This window comes from Cololabis saira, chromosome 4 (genome assembly GCF_033807715.1).
Source record: "Cololabis saira isolate AMF1-May2022 chromosome 4, fColSai1.1, whole genome shotgun sequence".
NCBI lineage: Eukaryota > Metazoa > Chordata > Actinopteri > Beloniformes > Belonidae > Cololabis > Cololabis saira.
In genome coordinates this window covers 15,744,499-15,764,706 of record NC_084590.1, presented here as the reverse complement: position 1 = coordinate 15,764,706, position 20,208 = coordinate 15,744,499, and the positions used below count along the sequence as shown (strand labels likewise).

At 41.2% G+C, this 20,208-nt stretch overlaps 1 protein-coding gene across 5 annotated transcripts in view; it reads left to right on the top strand.

The window, feature by feature from the left end:
• LOC133441546 (centrosomal protein of 164 kDa-like) overlaps nt 1–19,941 on the top strand; it is a 28,206-nt gene extending 8,265 nt beyond the window's left edge. The window contains exons 6-27 of one of the 5 annotated variants that reach the window (XM_061718969.1): nt 654–779; nt 865–942; nt 1,205–1,309; nt 5,198–5,251; nt 5,351–5,481; nt 6,736–7,257; nt 7,421–7,552; nt 8,548–8,743; nt 9,194–9,271; nt 9,415–9,537; nt 10,812–10,955; nt 11,121–11,204; nt 11,974–12,042; nt 12,117–12,376; nt 12,596–12,766; nt 14,411–14,588; nt 14,676–14,783; nt 15,460–15,562; nt 17,160–17,471; nt 17,556–17,631; nt 18,861–18,980; nt 19,601–19,941. In XM_061718969.1, the coding sequence (XP_061574953.1) occupies nt 654–779; nt 865–942; nt 1,205–1,309; nt 5,198–5,251; nt 5,351–5,481; nt 6,736–7,257; nt 7,421–7,552; nt 8,548–8,743; nt 9,194–9,271; nt 9,415–9,537; nt 10,812–10,955; nt 11,121–11,204; nt 11,974–12,042; nt 12,117–12,376; nt 12,596–12,766; nt 14,411–14,588; nt 14,676–14,783; nt 15,460–15,562; nt 17,160–17,471; nt 17,556–17,631; nt 18,861–18,980; nt 19,601–19,697 (3,267 nt within the window). In that variant the 3' untranslated portion in view covers nt 19,698–19,941. Of the gene's footprint in view, nt 1–653; nt 780–864; nt 943–1,204; nt 1,310–5,197; nt 5,252–5,347; nt 5,482–6,735; nt 7,258–7,420; nt 7,553–8,547; nt 8,744–9,193; nt 9,272–9,414; nt 9,538–10,811; nt 10,956–11,120; nt 11,205–11,973; nt 12,043–12,116; nt 12,377–12,595; nt 12,767–14,410; nt 14,589–14,675; nt 14,784–15,459; nt 15,563–17,159; nt 17,472–17,555; nt 17,632–18,860; nt 18,981–19,600 lie in introns of all 5 variants that reach the window. The other 4 variants (XM_061718971.1, XM_061718968.1, XM_061718967.1 and 1 more) reach the window with 4 other exon arrangements.
• Nucleotides 19,942–20,208: the final 267 nt, after the last annotated feature.

Below are 20,208 nucleotides of genomic sequence, written 5' to 3'. Positions count from 1 at the left end.
TATAGGACCATGTCATGTGCTTTCGAGTAGGGCTGCACGATTCTGGACAAAATGAGAATCACGATTTATTTGCTTAGAATTGAGATCACGATTCTCTCACGATTTTTTTCCAATATAAAATTTATTGCACTTATTACTTTAACTTTGCAACAGCTGAACAAAAATATAATAACAATAAACATATCTTGTCTTCTTTACACAAACCTTTGAATAATTTAAACAATAATAACAATTTTGAACAATATTTGTTCCTCCCTGAGTTGAACACCCTTTCAGAAAGGGGACTTGTAACAGATCCTGTAGTTCTGAGGCAACAAATTATTCCTCTGGCTGGGATGAACCCCCCATTGCCTTTTGCTGCTATTAAGAAGCTGCCGATACAAAAGGTAAATGTTACAAAAAATATGATGGTGCCTGATAAAAGACTGGCATCAACTTTGTAACAGCTGACATTGAACATAAAAACAATAAACATAAAAAAAAAATATATATATATATTTTTAAATCGTCGTCATTTGGAAATGAGATTGCGTTCAAGCATGAATCAAGATTGCGATTTTTTAACGATTAATCGTGCAGCCCTACTTTCGAGATTTTGTTCTATCAATCCCTAACGCTGTATGCTAAGCAAGGTCTTGCTTCCTTCTTTTCAGGGACCTCAAAGCAGCGGGACATCTAATGTTTTAGGTACCAGGCAAGAGGAAAAGGTGTCCTTCACTTTGCCTGGTTTAGATGATGATGACGACGATGATTATGACGAAGACAAAATCTCTTATGAGGTTAGTTTACCTTCTATTATTCCGAGAAAATACCGAGAGATTACACTTTATGGCTTGTATAACCAGACGTTGTCTTTTTTATCAGCGGAGTCCTCAGGGTTCAGACCTGCTGAAGAACCTCCATCTGGACCTGGATGATCTTGGAGGAGGTCTACGATATGAGGTAGCCAGGACAAGAAGCTTTTCACATCACTGATCCTTCAACAGATTGTTTTTCTCATACATTCACTCCTTTGTGTATAATACTCACTGCAGTCATGTGACTTCTGATTGTCTGTTTGATCAATTTTGAAATAATTTTGATGATCCTTCTGTAATTTATCCCAAAAGTGATCATGCTGTTGGGAAAAACGACATTGTTCTGTATTTAATGGTTTATCAGCTCCAGCAGAAAGTGTCCTGTGTGCATTTCTCCTTTTCACCAGGAGAGTGAAGCCAGTGGTGCAGCTGCAGCTGAGGAGAGGACGGAGCCAGAGCTGCAAGACTTGGCCCTGTCTGGAGACCACAGCCCCGAACCGCCTTCGCAAAAGGTAAAAACACCCAGACTGACCAACGCGCACAAATCATCCTGGCCATATCTGTACTTTGTTTTTTTTTACCTTGTCTGCACACATATTAATGATTGATACCATGCAGGTAAAAACCAAAGGCATATATATGTGCATTATTACTATATTTAATATATATACATACATATGCATACACATACATAAATATACACATACAAACCCAGATATTTTTTTTTTTCTGTACTTTTAATGCACCTCCTTATCATATTTACCGAATTGTTGAAGTATTTCATGGGATTGCCTGGTTGAACTAGTCCCAGTTATTATATATCTATATCAGTCTTTATTGTATATAATGATGATGACATATGCTTTAGATTACGCATGTAAGTAATGTAAAGAGATTTTTCTTGAATGCTTTCATCTGGTAGAGTCGTACTGAAATGGTTGCAACTGATGACATTGAGAAGAAGAGTAGAAATAGATGCACACGTTGAAAGTTTCCATGCATTTTGAGGCTGACAGTTAGTCCTAACTATCAGTGACTCGTACGTGCCGCTGCCTCTTCTCGTTGTCTCGTGTAAGTGTGATTTCTAAACTGTCTGTTGTTCCTTCTCTTGTGTGTCTTTGATCTTTAAACCAGTGTGGCGGACATGTGGTCATGCAGCTGCTCTGCTGCAGGGATCTGTTCTATGGGCATGGCTGCTACTCTGTCGTCCTCCCACTCTCACTGTTACTGCCTTGTTGTACGAGTCAAAATAACCCTGGCATGCATCATCACCCTGAAAACAACCAATTCCAGCCTTTCCTCTCATATATCTATTCATTTATCTTAAACAAAAACAGCATCCAACAATCCCTCTGTTGTTTAGTTCTACAATTACAGAAATCCACACTGACTCATGAGCACTGATGAATACCGATTCAATGATGAAACAAGGAACTAACACAAATTCACTGCATTAAAATGTGCTTAATTTTGCACCGTTAAGTGATCAGAGACATAAAAGATTGTATTGTGATTAATGTATTTGATTTAAAGTCGTTTGAAAGATCTGTGGCATACTTTACCTGGGTTACAGACTCTTTTAACCGTGACTTTATACCTTTGGAGTGAGAAACCTGCCTTTTCCTCAGGCGTGCCTCTTTTGAAATCAGTGTTTCGGCCTTACTACATCAATTTCTATTACAAAAAAAACAACCAACAATTTCATTACACCTGCCCCCATACGATGAGAGTAAAGCCTATTTTATTATATTCTACGGTGCAGCAAAAGCAGCGTAATGTGAAGCTGAGAGGATTCTTCTACTCTGATTTCAGCCTCCACATTTGAACACCTCCAAACACAGAGACAGTGTTGTGTTATGTCTGCGTTTTTGGTTCGGTAGTAACTTCAGTATGGGCTCAAATTAAAGCCATAAATATTTTGTATCTGTAAATAAACTTGCCACATCCAATATGGCGGGGACGTCAGTAGGCGATGCAATGTGCTGATTGGCTCTCCAGAAACGCTTTGAAACCCGTGCCAAAGATCGCTGATTGGCTCTTATTATTGGCACGTCAAAACAGTGCCATAATTCGCCATAATTCGTAGTTGTAAAAAAAGTTTGTAGCTTTTGTAAAAAAAAGTTTGTAGCTTTGTATATCCAATGTTGCACACAGACGAATTAATTCCAGAGCTACAAAAATGTTTTACAGATGCACAAAAAGTACAAATATTTTTTGCAAGTACAAATATTTTTTGCACACGCACAAAATATTTCTACAAGTACAAAGTTTATTTACAGATACAAAATATGTATGGCTTTAATTTGAGCCCATACTTCAGGAGAGCAAATATATGATCTCCAGCAGAGAAAACCTTACATGTCTTCTGTCCCCTTTCAGTTTTGACAAATGTATTATCAATCAGTTTGTGCATGCAGCTGTTCCAGGAACATCACACCCTCCTCACGATCTTTTTGTCTGCCTCTTCTCCTCCTTTTACCCCCTTCCATCCCTTCTGTTCCTCGTGTCTTTGCACACCTTCCTTCGTGCCTCTGTTTGGGGATGGTCGGGGCTGTTGTTCCTCGTATCTCACACCCAAGGACTCTTTGAAGGGCCGCAACATCCATCTCTCCGATAAGACGGGCGGCAGAAAGCCAGTCAGTGAGGAGGGAGCCGGCGCTGGCACCCCAGAATCTAAACACCTAGCCGAACAGTCAGAGGAGGAGGAGGAGGTGGAGGAGGAGATAGAGGAGGAGGAGGTGGAGGAGGGAGGAGAGTGGGAAGATGTTCAGAAAGAGAGGGGAGATGATGTAAACGAAGGGAAAGTAGAGGAGCCAGGAAGGGAGGAGAGAGATGGAGGACATGAGCTGGAAGATGGAGAGGAAGTAGATCATAAGCATGGTACAAGCCAAGAGGAAGAGGAGGAAATTGAGGAAGATCAGGGTGGGTGGAACGTGGATGAATCGATCAGAGGAGAGGAGGGGAAGCAGAGTGGTGAGGTAGATGAATGCTGTCTTAGTGGAGGTGAAGAGAAGGATGAAAGTAAAGGTGAAGTCTCAGAGAGTGTGAAAGAAAACAAAGAGGAGATTAATGAAGCAGCTAAAAATAACAGCAAAGAAGAGTTGGAAGGATGTGCTGGTGGTGAGGATGATGAAGACGGAGACGGAGAGGGGGCTGTCGAGAGCAAGGACGATGTTGCTGAGGACAAAGAAGAAATGGAAACAACAGAAGAAGGAAAATGTGAGGAAAGTAGTGATGAAGTGGTGGAAAGATGCTTCAAAAGTGATGGGAACGTACAAAGTGAGGTCGAGGACAAAGGGGAAGATGAGACTGGGAGAAGCGTTACTGATGAAGGGCAGAATGCGAGTGGAAATGAGGAGGAAGGAAAACATGTCAAGCAGGAAGAGGATGAGGTGGGTGAAAGTGAAGAGGCTCTGCATGGATGCTCCATAAGCCACAGGAACTTAACAGAGACGGACGACGTCCTGGAAAGGTTTGTGCAGAGTGGAGCGGAGGAAACCCTGAAGGAGGAGGTGGAGATAGATGATGAATCAGAGGAGCAAAGTCCTGAAGGAGGATCGGAGAGCGAGGAGGAGGTGGAGATAGACGATGAACGTCCTGAAGGAGGATCGGAGAGCGAGGAGGAGGTGGAGATAGACGATGAACGTCCTGAAGGCGGATCGGAGAGCGAGGAGGAGGTGGAGATAGACGATGAATGTCCTGAAGGCGGATCGGAGAGCGAGGAGGAAGCTGTTGAGGTTTTTAATGGCGGGGCGTGTCGTGTCCCGCCATCCAAGCTCGGACCGAACAGTCAAGAGCGAGTTGGTCTTGATGATGCCATGAAGACAAAAAATCTCTCCCTTCCTGCAGAGGTAGGGTACAGCGTTGCCTCTGCTGCCCCCCCCACACACACCCCAGTCACCGCCTGACGCCACCCGCAGCCCTGCTTGATCTTTGCAAGCAGGTGCACGCAGCTTCCAGGTCCAGGTCTAGTTCCTGAGGGGCTGTGTTGTCTTGCTGTGATATCACCATTCACTTAGAGACCTAAACTGATCTCAGGACAGTTTATCGGAGCCCCTGAGGACTGGATTGGAAGGTTGTGATCACCCCCTCACGTACTGTAGACGGTGCATCTGTGATAGCATCATCTGCTTTTAGACTCGAGGTTCATCTTTGAGCTGTTTCTCCTGAAACAAATGCCACTTCCTGAGTCTGCTTCTTTAGTCCCAGAATACTTAAACGTGTGTATTTTACGCCACGGCCGCCTGCAGCTTGGCCGTGGTCGTGTTTTGCATGTAGGCTCCGCCTCAGCAGCTTGCATCTATGTTCAGTGTTTATTGGTTGTGTACACGTGTGCATGTGGGCTGTCATTCAGAGCCGTGACCTCATCGCTGGGTGTGTTTGCACATGTGTTATTGCAGGAGTCTGAGGTCAGTAAGAACGCCGAGGACCCGTCCTCCTCCTCGCATCTCAAGGTAGTCTGCCGGTGGCCCACGACACCTACTGCTCATTCTCTCTTTAACCGTGTAATGCCAAAGGTCTCACAACCACTCTGTTTGTGTGTCTTAAAGCAGTCCCGGGAGGTTCAGGGTACTAAAGACCTGTCCGGCAGGACCAGTCCTCTGGAGATGAATGACGGAGAGGGAACACAAGGAGAAGAGGAGAACCAGGATGGAGACGAGGAAAAGGCTGAGGCCAGCAACAGGTTGATAATGGCTTTGTATTGTTGATGGGAAGCAGCTACTGCGCTCAGATGAGGTCACGTCATAACTCTGAGAAGTCAGAGTGATTGTTCATTTTTAAAAAGTATACCCAACTTATTTAATACTAGGATGATCAAATCAACTAGGGAAAAAGCTTGGGAAAAATCTAACTCAAAACACCATTTAAAAATTAGTATAAAGAACACTCTTGGCCAGCTACAAAGAACTGGACAGCTAATCTTATTCTTATTTTTTAGAAAGGATTTTATTTAGTTAGCATGTTTATAATGTGGGTTTTACTTATATTCATTCATATTAAAGTTAAATGTTCTGAATTTTTGAGATTGCATTGACTTGGATTATTAATATTCTTATGGAATTGAAATGTGTATGAATGTATGTGTGTATCTGTGTGTGCGTGTATGTATGTATGTATGTGTGAATGTATATGTGTGTGTAAATGGATGTGTGTATGTATGTATATATGTATATATATGTGTGTATATATTAGGGCTGGGCGATTTTGGACAAAAATAAAATCCCGATTTTTTTCTCTGAAAACCCGATTTTCGATTTCGATTTTTTTGGTAAAACTACAAAAGACAATGGAATAAATTGTTTCAAATATTTTATCTTTATTTTTAAAGAAAAATAGCAAACAAATTTCCCTATTGGGAATGAAAGGCAATTGAAAGATACTGTAAATCCTCCTTGAGTTTAGTAAAGTGACAACATTTACAATTTTCTTGACCAAACAAAGATGACTAGACGAGCTCTGTCTGTAATGCAGCCAGCTGCAAAAAAGGAAAATCGATTTTCCGATTTTCCTTTTATTAACATCGATTGTGAGTAATAAATCCGATTTAGATTTAAAATCGATTAATCGCACAGCCCTAGTATATATATATATATATATATATATATATATATATATATATATATATATATATATATATATATATATATATATATATGTGTGTGTGTGTGATTGTATTTTATATATAATTGTATTATATACCATATGACAATGTTACGGGGGGCTAAACTTGATAAGCTTTGCTTCCTTTAGCTCCTTCTCGAACTTGCTCTTCATAGTAATGTGCTATTTAAAAAAATATTATATACCGTTTGTTGTTACGCTTTTGCATGTTTGAGACAAATAAAAATCCAATCAAATGATATCAAACAAATATTTCAACATTTCACTTGTTTTAAAACATGAGTGCTACTGTAATACTACCTTTGTTTCCCTTTAGTGAAATGCTGGATAAAGAAAAAGAAGAGCCATCATTCCAGAAAGTTGAGCGGCTCGTCCTCCACGAGTCCAGTCCGTCACCCTCGCTCTCCAGCTCCTCGCGCTCAGACCGCGGCGTCTTCCATCATCACAGAGACAAAGGGATCGGCGTGTCGCCGGGGCTGCAGAGACCCGAGACCTCAAGAGGACGACCCGTCCAGCGTTTAGACGAGCAACCGGACAAGCCTGAGCCCGCTTTACAAAAAGAAGGGATCCATCTGGGAGAAGAGGCCAGGTGGAGAATCCAGAAGGAGAGGAAGAAAGAGCAGGATGACGAGAGGAAGAGGGCAGAGGCAGAGGAGCGGAGTCTGAGAGAAAGAGAAGAGGAGAAGGTGAGGAGGGAGGCTGAACGAAAAATGGAGGAGGAGAAGGAGCTTATGTTGGAAGAAAAGGAGAAGAAGATGCGTCTCCTCCAGGACGAACTGAGGAGAGAGGAAGAGGAAGAGGAAAGGAAACTTAGGGAAGAGAGTGAAGAAAGGCTGAGGTAAGCATAAGTACCATTTCATCCATTTATCTCTAATGCTACCCCTTAACATTTATTTCTGACATTTTTACTTCTAACTTGGTGGTAATTTCACATCATGAAGTTGTTCTGCTCAAATATTAATTATTAGCACATCCACAACAACAGTTTGTGAACTTTGCAGGGCTCTGCGGCAGCGTCTCATGTCAGAGAGGACGGAGGAGGAGACTCGGCTGAATGGAGAGTCTGAAGGAGCCCTGGAAGAACTGAGACGGTCCGTCAGGAGGGAGAGGGAGATCCAGCAGCACACGCTCAGGTCAGACTCACTCATGAGCAGAGGTGGACAGAGTACTCGACCCCAGTTGAGTAAGAGTACAAATACTACTGGTCAAAATTTACTCCGTTACAAGTAAAAGTAGCTCAGTCAAAATATTACTCGAGTAAGAGTAGAAAAGTACTTGCTTTTAAAGTTACTTAAGTATCCAAAAGTAAATGCTTTTAAATTTACTTTAAGTACTTTAAGTTATTAATTATTATTATTATTATTATTATTATTATTAAAAGTAAGAGTAAGAGTAAGAGTAAGAGTAAATTTCTTATTTTCCACATCAGTAAATAAATTTTAACTCTTGTTTCTGAGAATTAACTCTTTGAAACCAGCTGCACTGATGTGCTGCTTTTAGAACCACAATGTTATATAAAACCTGCAGAAACACCAAAAACAAATCAAATGAATGGGATCATAAGAGGACAGCAGATGATGCAGAGTTTATTAACAATCATGAACTGAAACCAAATGAACCTGCACCATCCAACTAAGTCTGGATCCCCCTCAGGGGGAGGCTTGACGTATTTCCGCTTTACGTACATCCCAGTGGAGAGCGTGCACTGTGATAGGTCTCCTCCTTTGACAAAAACAGCTTGTGTCCAATAGGATTTTAGTGAAGAAGAAAAAAGAGCAGACCTGAAAGTAACGAGTACTTTTCAGCCTTCCTAGAAATTTACTCGAGTAAAAGTAAAAATATTTGTCTTGGAAATGTATTCAAGTAAGAGTAATAAGTACCAAAGAAATCTAATACTCAAGTAAAGTACAAATCCCCTGGATATGTACTTAAGTACAGTACTCAAGTAAATTTACTCCGTTACTGTCCACCACTGCTCATGAGTAAACCGCCACAGTACGTCTCAAAAAGGAGGGGGGGCCGATTTAGGTTATAGGTGGAACTCTTCATCGTGAAAACATCAATATGACCCTCCAAATAGCCACAAACCTTTTGTACATTTATATTGGCATCTGTTTGGTGTGCTCAGGGAAGATAGTGAGGCTACGCTCGCCGAGTTACGCATCGCTCTGGAGCAAGAGCGAGCAGCCGCCCGTGACAGGCTGGAGCAGCAACAGAAGCAGGACTTGGAGCGTCTGAAAGCAGAGTCGGAGGAGGAGCTCCGGGCTGAGAAGAGCAGATTCCAGAGGGAGCGGGAGGAACAACTCAACTCTCTTAAACAGGAGGTGATTGGACCTTCCATGACACACTTAATGAGGGATATCAAACTCCAAACACGCTCAGGTTACAGTTCAGCTCTAATACTAGAAATAACAGGAGGAAACAATTTCAGTTTTTAGTTTGAATTGGTGAAGAAATCCGGTCAATCCTCGTAGCAGAACTGTAGTGCCCCCACATGTTTTACTAGTGAATACAGGATGGTGTTTTACAAACAAATGTGTTCAAATCCATGTCAACATACACTAAGCAACCATTTTGGTTATAAAGTTGTCTGAATTACAGTCTAGTTGCGTAAAGCCTCAAGAGATCCATATGTATAAGCCTGTCAGAGAAACTCGACCAGAACCAAAAGCTCCTACTTGTTTAGTTTTAACGTTGCACAGTTCCAGTGAACATGAGAAACATACGGTAGATTAATGACCTGTCTCTCTTTTCAAATATTTGTCTGCATAAAGGTCAGAAGCACGGAGAGGAGGAGGGAGCTGATGATGAGTCCACGACCTGAAAAGCAGCTGGCAGAGTACCACCGCGAGGTTGGGGCGCGCATACGCGCACACACTTAATACATAGCCGCGTGTAGTCTTTGTGAACCTGACCTGATACTAAAAGTCTTAGTAACATTGTTGTTTTTTTTTTTCTGCTGTAAACAAACTCTCTCTCACGGACCGCTGCCCAGCTGACGGATGTTCTCCAGGAAGTGAGAGACGAAGTGCAACGTGACCACGAGAGGAAGCTGGAGCAGCTTAGGGACGACCACAGGAGGGAGACGAACAACATCAGAGAGAAATACTTAGATGAGGTTAGAGCAACTTTTAGATTTTGCTTAGGCACATCTTTGTCCCACACTAGATATAGCTACCCAAGATATTTTACCAATAAAAAAAAAATATATATATATATATATACATACATACAGGACTGTCTCAGAAAATTAGAATATTGTGATAAAGTCCTTTATTTTCTGTAATGCAATTAAAAAAACAAAAATGTCATACATTCTGGATTCATTACAAATCAACTGAAATATTGCAAGCCTTTTATTATTTTAATATTGCTGATTATGGCTTACAGTTTAAGATTAAGATTCCCAGAATATTCTAATTTTTTTAGATAGGATATTTGAGTTTTCTTAAACTGTAAGCCATGATCAGCAATATTAAAATAATAAAAGGCTTGCAATATTTCAGTTGATTTGTAATGAATCCAGAATGTAAGACATTTTTGCATTACAGAAAATAAAGGACTTTATCACAATATTCAAATTTTCTGAGACAGTCCTGTATATATATTCATGTATATACATATATTCATATAGTGCTTCAAAATAAGAACAAATCTGTAATAAGAATAAGACCTGAACAGTTTTAAAAAGACAGAAATAAAAGCATACTGTAGAATCTCTAAAATAAAACTGTACAGATGCTTTTTGAAGGAATTAACGCAATCAATACTGCATAAAAATAAGAAACGATACTCCAGAGTTTTAAATCGTGCGTGGAGAACCATAAACTGTTTCTGGCTGGATGACCTCAGAGTTCAGGAAGAGTAAAGTCTGTAAATTAACTCGTAACCACACAAAGAGACAATTAAACAAAAGCCATGTGAGCTCTTTTGCTGGTTCCAGTTAGGAGCCTCTCTCCAGCATTTTGCACAATCTGAAGATGACTGAGGTCTTTTTTTTCTTTCTAAACCAGTAAGAATAAATAAAAAAAATCCCAAAATGGAATAATATAAAACTGAATGAACATCCCCAGGTGGAGAAAACTACACAAGAAAAGAGAGTAGAAGAGAGCCTAATCTGAGGGACCTCACATGACCAGGCAGTATCCTCTGGCATGACATTTCCCGTCAGAACGATGACAACCATTAGAGCAGGTCCAGAAATGCTGAAGGTGCTGTGATCAGCAGTATCAAAACCTGAGGTGATGTCCAACAGGACCAAAACTGTGAGCAACAGTAAATAATCAAGGAAAAATAACCAGAACAGAGTTAATCACAGTTATACAAGTAACATTAGCATCAATCAACAACTCTTTATTATTGATTCTGGTGTTCTTTGTGTTGGTGATTCAGGAGACGGCCTTGAGGGAGAGCCTGCTCTCCACCCTGCAGGAGGACAAAGAGCGTCTCCGGGCCTCCAACGCTGTTCAGCTAGAGAAGCTCCGCTTGCAGCTTGACACACGGATACAAAAGACTCAGCTGGTGCATTCATGCAAGGTGAGCTGTGACACGTTTGCAGACAGCTGTTTGTATCGCGTGGTTTAGATATGCAGAGGTTATTAGAACTTGCTTCTCACCGTGGAAACCAGATGGTGGTCAGAAATGGAGGGAGGACTGAAGTTAATCTTTGCTAAAAGAAAAGCATCTCACTTCTTCATGCAGGAGTCAGAACTGACGGAGCTGTCGGATCGGTTGGCGCTGAGAGAGAAAGAGCTGAAAAGCCAGGAGGCCATGCTACAGACCAAGGTTTTTCATTCATATGTGTTTACTATTAACACAAGACAGATTCACACGGTAACCAGAGGTGTCAAAAGTATTCACATTCATTACTCAGGTAGAAGTATAGATACTAGAGTTTAAAAATACTCCTGTAGAAGTTTTTTACTAAAGTAAAAGTATAAAAGTACTGGTTTCAAAACTACTTAAAGTATAAAAGTAAAAGTAATGTAAGGGGGAAAAAGCCATTATGGACAAAAGCCATTGAAAATGAATGCATCTTAGTATAATGCAAATATATTAAAGAACCATATATGTGTACTATTGAGCATTAACATGTGTTTCAGAGAGGAGAAGATACGATGACTAGTTGCCTATAAGTATTGTAATGGTGCAAAAAGTCAAACTTCAGAGGCATGTTATCATTTATTCTAACCTTTATTGGAATGTACATCCAAGTTTAGTTGCAGGAATCTGAGGGAACGGATGTAAGAACAAAACTGGACAAGAACATCTGAAACAACCACAACCAAATTCACTCTATCCGGATGGAGCAATTTAACTGGATAGTTTTATTTTAAAGGCCGAAATGAAATAGAGTAAAAAGGCTGTTTTTAAAATGTAAAGAGTAAAAAGTACAGATAATTGCGTGGAAATGTAAGGAGTAAAAGTAAAAAGTCGTCTGAAAAACAATTACTCCAGTGAAGTTTAGATAACCAAAATTTCTAAGTAAGGTAACAAAGTATTTGTACTTCGTTACTTGACACGTCTGACGGTAACCTTTTCCGTCTCGTATCAGGCAGCAGATCTGAAGAGGAAGAGGAAAAAGCTCGGAGAGGAGGAGGAAGAGGTGGACAGACATCTAAAGGTGTGAACTTTTCCCTCGTGGAATCATTGCATCCGCCTGCTCTGCCGTCTTGTCAACCTGCCGTTTGCGTCCAGGCGTTGCCGCGCCTGATGCAGGAGAGGGACCAGCTGAAGGAGGAGCTGCAGAGGATGAGAGAGCAGATGGCCGAGGCCAGAGAACTCATCCACAGGGCCAGGGAGGAGAGAGACGAGGCCAAGGAGGAGAGGGAGAGGCTGAGGGAGGACAGAGACAAAGCCAGGCAGGAGAGCAGGAGCGCCAGGGAGGACAAGGAGCGGCTGGAGAGCAAGGTGGCCCTGCTGCAGGAGAGATGCGTCCGCCTCGGCGCCAGAGTCAGGTACAGCTCGGCTACACGGGACTCTGATACACTGTGAGAGGAACCGTCTCCAAAATAAAAGCTCTCATTTACAACACACAAGCAGCATCTGATTTCTTGTTTTGTACAACAATCATCAGTAATCTAAAAGTACCGAAATATATACCTTTTAAATGTGAAGACATGAAGATTAAAGGATTGGTTTGCATTATAAAGAGATTAACCTCTTGTTTTTTTCAGGGAGTTGGAACAAGCCGGAGCAGACGGCACGTCCCTCAAAAGGGAGCAAAACAAAAAGGAGGAAGAGAAGGCACCGACGCCTCCCAGTGGCGAGATAAACTCACCGCTGCACGTGGACGACCTGGAGCCTCCTCTCTCCCCGGCACCAGACAGCCACAGCAGCATGGACGAGTAAGGACAGACATATAGAGCATTTAGGACCGTGTAGAAATCAGTTGTGACCAAACTAACAGCTGTTTCAGTTCAGTGATTGGATATGATCAAAAACAAGCACGGCCACTCGTAATAACGGAAATAAATACATCATAAATATAAAAAGGAAGTTGTGCATTAAAAAATGGCTCTAAGATGCAGGGGTTTTCTCAATATGAACCAATAAGACCAAGAAATTAGTAGATTTTGATGCATTTCTGGGCAGAGAATCATATCACGTGCCCGAAATGTTCTCTTTTCATGTGTTTATGTCATCCATTCACCAACATTGGGAAGGTCAATAAGGTTTTTCCACCCAAGTAGAATGCAATAAGTATAGAGAAGTCAACAGACTAGTGGACTGTAAAGTGGGTCTGAAGGAATGGATTTGCAGTATCTTTTTAAATGAGGCTTCACGCTTGCAAATACTGGAAAAAGCTGGATTTACGCCTGCCAATCTCTTTTAATGGGATGTAAAGCTGAGCAGATCTCCCACGTGAACCACAGCCTGCCAGGGATATTGCTGAGGTGGATCCTACAAGCAGAGAAGGGAAGAGCGCGGTAGCAGGCAGCATAGTTGTGGGGAGGCCTCATCTGCCATCAGTTTTCATTGAATTTACCAGAAGTCTGGAGTTGAGATGCCGGGTCAGCTGAGGAAGTTCACGAATGAAACACTGAGACTCAGGAACATCAGACTGTGGTTTGAGGTTACATTACCCTCATGCTGCTGTAGGCAGTACTCGAGTTGTAAAAAAAAATCAGGGGGGGTGGTGGATTTTATCATATGGGGACAGATAATTTGTGCGTATTACAAATAATATAATATATTACAAATAATAGCACTGACCAAAACACCTGCAGAAATACTGCAGGAATGACATAGCAGCAGTTAAATGCAGCCTTCTGTAAGCTTTAAATATCCACTGGGCTTACATCAAATACATCAAAACACAACAATAAAAAACAGTTTTCTGAACTTATCAATATGACTCTGTCCTTCACAGGATAAGTAAAATGGATCACTGCAAATCTCAAAACAAGAACAAGAATATTTGTCTTATTTCTATTTAAAATGTCTCATTTTAGTAAAAAAATCTCATTACACTTAAAACAAGACTCATCACTGGAACAAACAACAATTTTCACCTGTTTCAAGTAGATTTTCACTTGAAATAAGTAGAAAAATCTGCCAGTGGAACAAGATTTTTTTGCTTGTAATGAGAAGATAAATCTTCTTCCACTGGCAGATTTTTCTACTTATTTCAAGTGAAAATTTACTTGAAACAGGTGAAAATTGTCAAATAAGTTATTTTTCTGGTGATGACTCTAAATGTTGAAATAGCAGTAAAACCACATTCATTGATGAAATGACATAAGGGATGGAAAGGGGGGATGATTTTGACCGTTTTTATTTCAGGAGGAATGCCATCCCCCCTCATCCCCCCTCAATTCGAGTACTGGCTGTATTTTTTAAATTATAGACGTCTAAGAGCAGAGATGCCCTGACACTGCTGGTATTGCTGGCTTGTCATAAGACATGTGATAGTAAACGTATTGTTTCGTGTCGCATGTGTTGACCTGTCTCTAAAGAGTTCCTGTCTCCACACACCTTTACCTGCCCAGGTTCCGGCGGTACATCTCCTCTCACGGCGTCTCCATCCAGAAGACCAAAAGGTTCCTGGAGAGGGAGAGCAGCCGGCTGCTGGAGAGGCAGGCGGCTCTGCGGGCAGCTCAGACCAGCTCGTCCCAGGTCCACAATCACGCAGGAGGGGCCGAGGAGCTGATACGATCCCTTCAGCAGGTACGGGGAGGACCGTGGCCCGCTGCTCGGGGATCATAGACGGACTCTGGCTAAAGTGAAGTGCTTTGCTGTCCCCGGTCTTGTCAGGAGGCCAGAGATGTGGCAGAACTCCAGCGGACAGTCCAGAGAGGAACCACGCTGCTGCAGAGGAAAGAGGAGCAGCTTCAGCAGCTGGAGAACTCCGTGGTTGAAAAGGTCAGAAGAAATCCTTTATTAAGATTCCAAGTTACTTATTACACTTTTTTTTTTGTGATTAGGCATTTACGTAGAAATGTTTGACTTACTGCCTCCCACAAACCTTTTGTAGGTACCTTTTCTTCTTATCACAGATTAAAAACAAGGTGCCATCAAAAAGGTGGGTGATGATTAGATATCATGTAGAACTGATTCTGCTCAATAACAAAGAGGGAAAAACATCTTGAACATCTACCTTTGCCCTTTATAAACCCTTTATAAACTTTAATGGGTTTCATACAACAACAAGTTGTCTCTCCCCTCCCTGTTCTTCATTCTCTTTCCTTTTCATCTCTCTTTTCCTGCTCTGCCCAGCCGGCCTTCAGCAGGAGGGTCCCCCCTTATTATCCAGGTCCTGGTCCAGGTTTCTTCCCTCCTAAAGGGGAGTTTTTACCTGCCATTGTTTATGTAATAATTGCTGGAAAGATTCTAGAGACAACTTGTATTGTAATAGACGCTATATAAATAAAACTGAATTGAACAAGTATATCTGAGTGGACAAAGTAAAGTTTGACTTTCAATCCAAGTCCCACAGATTGGCATTTTCCCTGGCGTTGTTCTGTTGGCATGTATGTGATTCTCATTTTTAAAAGAAATCATCCCTGACGGTCTTGTACTCTGTCATTTCTTCATTCAGGTAGCATTTGAGGATTTCTCTCGGCTGGCAGCAGAGAGGAAGGTGACCTTCGACGTGACCGAGTCGGACCTCAGCAGTAACGTGGAGCCTCCAGATGAGACAGGTGACACACACACACACACACACACACACACACACACACACACACACACACACACACACACACACACACACACACACACACACACACACACACACACACACACACACACACTAGTTGAAACACACATCGACCACACGGCACAGCAGAACCAGCTGCACTCTCTACTTAAAACCTAATACCATGTCCTCTTATTGTACATATTTGCACAAGTTTCACTCAGTGTTTATCCAGATCCTGAGGGTTTCATACCAGGAATCTTAGTAAGAGCCGAACTCCTCCCAATCTTTGCTTCATGTCCTGTTTGTCACAGATGAAGAAACACATTTGTTGGCCCTTCAGGCTGGTGCTGCTTTGTATGGCTGTACCTGCCACTCAGCATTTTATAACACCTTGTTTTCCCATTAAATGTTACTGTTCTCTAGGAATGGGTGATATTTTACCGTTCACAATAAACCGTCAAAAAAATTCCCCACGGTAAGAATTTATCATCTCGCGGTAAAAACGACAAATTCCCGTTGATGACGTTTTTGTGTAAAACTGATTTATAGTTCTGCGTTAAATCCATGCACAGTGTGAAGGAAGGAAGGAAGGAAGGAAGGAAGGAAGGAAGGAAGGAAGGAAGGAAGGAAGGAAGGAAGGAAGGAAGGAAGGAAGGAAGGAAGGAAGGAAGGAAGGAAGGAAGGAAGGAAGGAAGGAGTCTGAAAGAAAGGAAGGAAGGAAGGAGCCTGAAGGAAGGAAGGAAGGAGCCTGAAAGGAAGGAAGGAAGGAAGGAAGGAAGGAAGGAAGGAAGGAAGGAAGGAAGGAAGGAAGGAAGGAAGGAAGGAAGGAAGGAAGGAAGGAAGGAAGGAAGGAAGGAGCCTGAAGGAAAGGAAGGAAGGAAGGAGCCTGAAGGAAAGGAAGGAAGGAAGGAAGGAGCCTGAAAGAAAGGAAGGAAGGAAGGAAGGAAGGAAGGAGCGAGCCTGAAGGAAGGAAGGAAGGAAGGAAGGAAGGAAGGAGCCTGAAGGAAAGGAAGGAAGGAAGGAAGGAGCCTGAAAGGAAGGAAGGAAGGAAGGAAGGAAGGAAGGAAGGAAGGAAGGAAGGAAGGAAGGAAGGAAGGAAGGAAGGAAGGAAGGAAGGAAGGAAGGAAGGAAGGAAGGAGTCAGAAAGAAAGAAAGAAAGAAAGAAAGAAAGAAAGAAAGAAAGAAAGAAAGAAAGAAAGAAAGAAAGAAAGAAAGAAAGAAAGAAAGAAAGAAAGAAAGAAAGAAAGAAAGAAAGAAAGAAAGAAAGAACAATTCAATTTAATTGGTGTAGTTTAGTAGCATTTATTATCTTTTAGAGCAGTGTTTTGGCTCCAAAGACTGAATGTGGTGATAGATTTATAGTTACAAAGGTGGAGTTGAATTGGTATTTTTTTAATTGTAATTTTTATCGTTATCGGGATAAATGCCAGAAATTATCGTGATACATTTTTTAGTCCATACCGCCCATCCCTAATGTTCTCTCATGTCTCTCCCTCTCAGACCCATTGCAACTGTCTTGTTCGTCCTGGCGTAACTTAGAGCTGTTAGAGCACCTCACTCATCTCCATCTCCACCTGCCTCTCTTCTTCCTCCTTCAGCAGGTCAGGCCGCTGTTCCAGCCAAAGTGCAGGAGTTAGCGGAGTCTCTCCAGCAGATCTCAGGCCAGCTCAACAGCGTCCTGGGGGCGCTGGGTTCTCTCGCCCAGGGGTCTCTGGCTCCCGCCTCCGTATCGTTCCCCCCCCAGATGCACTTCCAGCCGCCACCTCCTCCCGCGAGGCTCTCCGAGCCGCTCTGGGCTTGGAGCTCTCAGAGCAGCTGTGCAGCGCCCCCTCTGTTCAGCAGCCCCATCAGCAGCAGGCTGGGACCCCCCGAGGACCTCATTAACGCACGCTGGAGCCAGATATTCCCTGGTACTGGAGGTTCTGAGTGAAGCACAAACATTAACTCTGATCTTTCCCCTGCTGTTGGTCCTGATCTGTTGTTCTGATGTCCAGGAACGACTATGGACTCTGTCGGGCCCGGCACCACCAGGCCCAGCTCGGCTTACCCATCATCATACACTCCTATCAGGTACTGCCACCTGAAACACACCGCTGACCATGGCTGCGTCCCAAATCCCATACTTACACCCTAATGAGTAGCAAAAACAGTATGTGAGATTTTTTTAGTGTGCCGAAACATTAGTACGTACTCAATAGTAGGCGCTATCCATACTCATTCTGGAGAAATTTATTAGTATGGATTGATGGACACTAGCTAAGCAGAAACTTCCCACAATGCAGCGGTGTTTGGTTGCTAAGGGATACGTATATGTCATAAGTATAATATTCAGTACAATAATATTATCATATAATATTAATATTATAATATTCGTATATAATAATAATATTATATAATGTCATCTTGTTTGGGCCAGGATAAACGGGAAATAGCGGAGCGCTGCTACTGCTGCTGTGACACGTCACTTCCTCCCAACGGCAGGAAGTGACGTGTGGCTCTGAGTAGTACGTTCCAATTAATGCACACTACTGATATTTACTCAAAAGTGTGCCGAACTTAATTATACTTTTTGAGTACAGGACTGTCTCAGAAAATTATAATATTGTGATAAAGTTCTTTATTTTCTGTAATACAATTAAAAAAAAACAAAAATGTCATACATTCTGGATTCATTACAAATCAACTGAAATATTGCAAGCCTTTTATTATTTTAATATTGCTTATTATGGCTTACAGTTTAAGATTAAGATTCCCAGAATATTCTAATTTTTTGAGATAGGATATTTGAGTTTTCTTAAGCTGTAAGCCATGATCAGCAATATTAAAATAATAAAAGGCTTGCAATATTTCAGTTTATTTGTAATGAATCCAGAATGTATGACATTTTTGCATTACAGAAAATAAAGGACTTTATCACAATATTCAAATTTTCTGAGACAGTCCTGTATATACTGTTTAGTATGGCATTTCGGATGCACCGCAAGTCTTTGTAGTAGAACCTCAAATGGAGAAAAGTTGGGATGATATGAAAAAAAAGCTAATAAAATGCAAATTCCTGAATTAACTTTAATGTCTTTGTTAGCTTTGTTATCGTGTGTTTCTGTTGTCCGTTGAGCTGAAGTAATAGATGTCGAAATAAATGTAAGAATCGTAGCGTTTTAGCTTATGTGCATTTTCCATATGGTTCCGGCGTTTTCTGGTTTGGGTTTGTGCACACTCTACGTAGTTGCTTTTTTCTTTTTCTTTTTACACCTAGTACCAATCCTCACTAAACAACTGTGTGAATGTGTGTTTGCAAGCGAGCACACCCGCAGCCTGATGTCCATGCAGAAGTCGGTGGAGGTGGACGGCCAGAGGCTGCAGGGGCTCATAGACGGCAACAAGAGGTGGCTGGAGAGGCGCAAAAAGGACTCCAGCATGTATCCTTCCATCTCACAACATCAAAGAATAATCTGGTGTCCAAGTGGCACAATTTACCTTTCAGTATAATAATAATATGCGTATGTATATATGTATATATATATATATATATATATATATATATATATATATATATATATATATATATATATATATATATATATATACATACATACATACAGGACTGTCTCAGAAAATTAGAATATTGTGATTTTCTGTAATGCAATTACTAAAACAAAAATGTCATACATTCTGGATTCATTACAAATCAACTGAAATATTGCAAGCCTTTTATTATTTTAATATTGCTGATCATGGTTTACAGCTTAAGAAAACTCAAATATCCTATCTAAAAAAAATAGAATATTCTGGGAATCTTAATCTTAAACTGTAAGCCATAATCAGCAATATTAAAATAATAGAAGGCTTGCAATATTTCCGTTGATTTGTAATGAATCCAGAATGTATGACATTTTTGTTTTTTTAATTGCATTACAGAAAATAAAGAACTTTATCACAATATTCTAATTTTCTGAGACAGTCCTGTATATGGAGTTGCTCCAATCTGCAAATGCTTTTCATTCATTCTGCAATCACACAGCCCTTAACTTCCTCTCAGACCCCTGTTCACTCGTTATCAGGCTCCTGCCTCCAAGAGCAGCTTGGTCCAGCTGGGCCTGGACGATAACAACCAGATCAGAGTCTACCACTACTGAGGACCTGGCACACAACTTCTTCATTTATGCCACTGATTCTGTGATGCACTTATGTTTTTGGTAAATAGTTCTGCACATTTAGGCAGAGAAGGATGTTATGATCAGTATTATGAACTGAAGGGGAGGGCCAATCCAGGTTTTAAATGTTTTTCTTCCTCAACGTTTACACAGCAGCAGCAACACTAGCATTTTTGGGAGGATATATTTGTGTAAGTTATACCGTACTGTATTTTTCTATTAAATTAAAAAATCCATACTTGTAAATTAATGTTATTCTTGTGTCTTTCTTTATTCAAGTACATTTTAACCACAGAGGAACTGCACGTCTGTATTTAAGACCAGAGGTGTCAAAAGTATTCACATTCATTACTCAGGTAGAAGTATAGATACTAGAGTTTAAAAATACTCCTGTAGAAGTTGAAGTATCAACTCAAGTTTTTTACTCAAGTATAAAAGTATAAAAGTACTGGTTTCAAAACTACTTAAAGTATAAAAGTAAAAGTAATGTAAG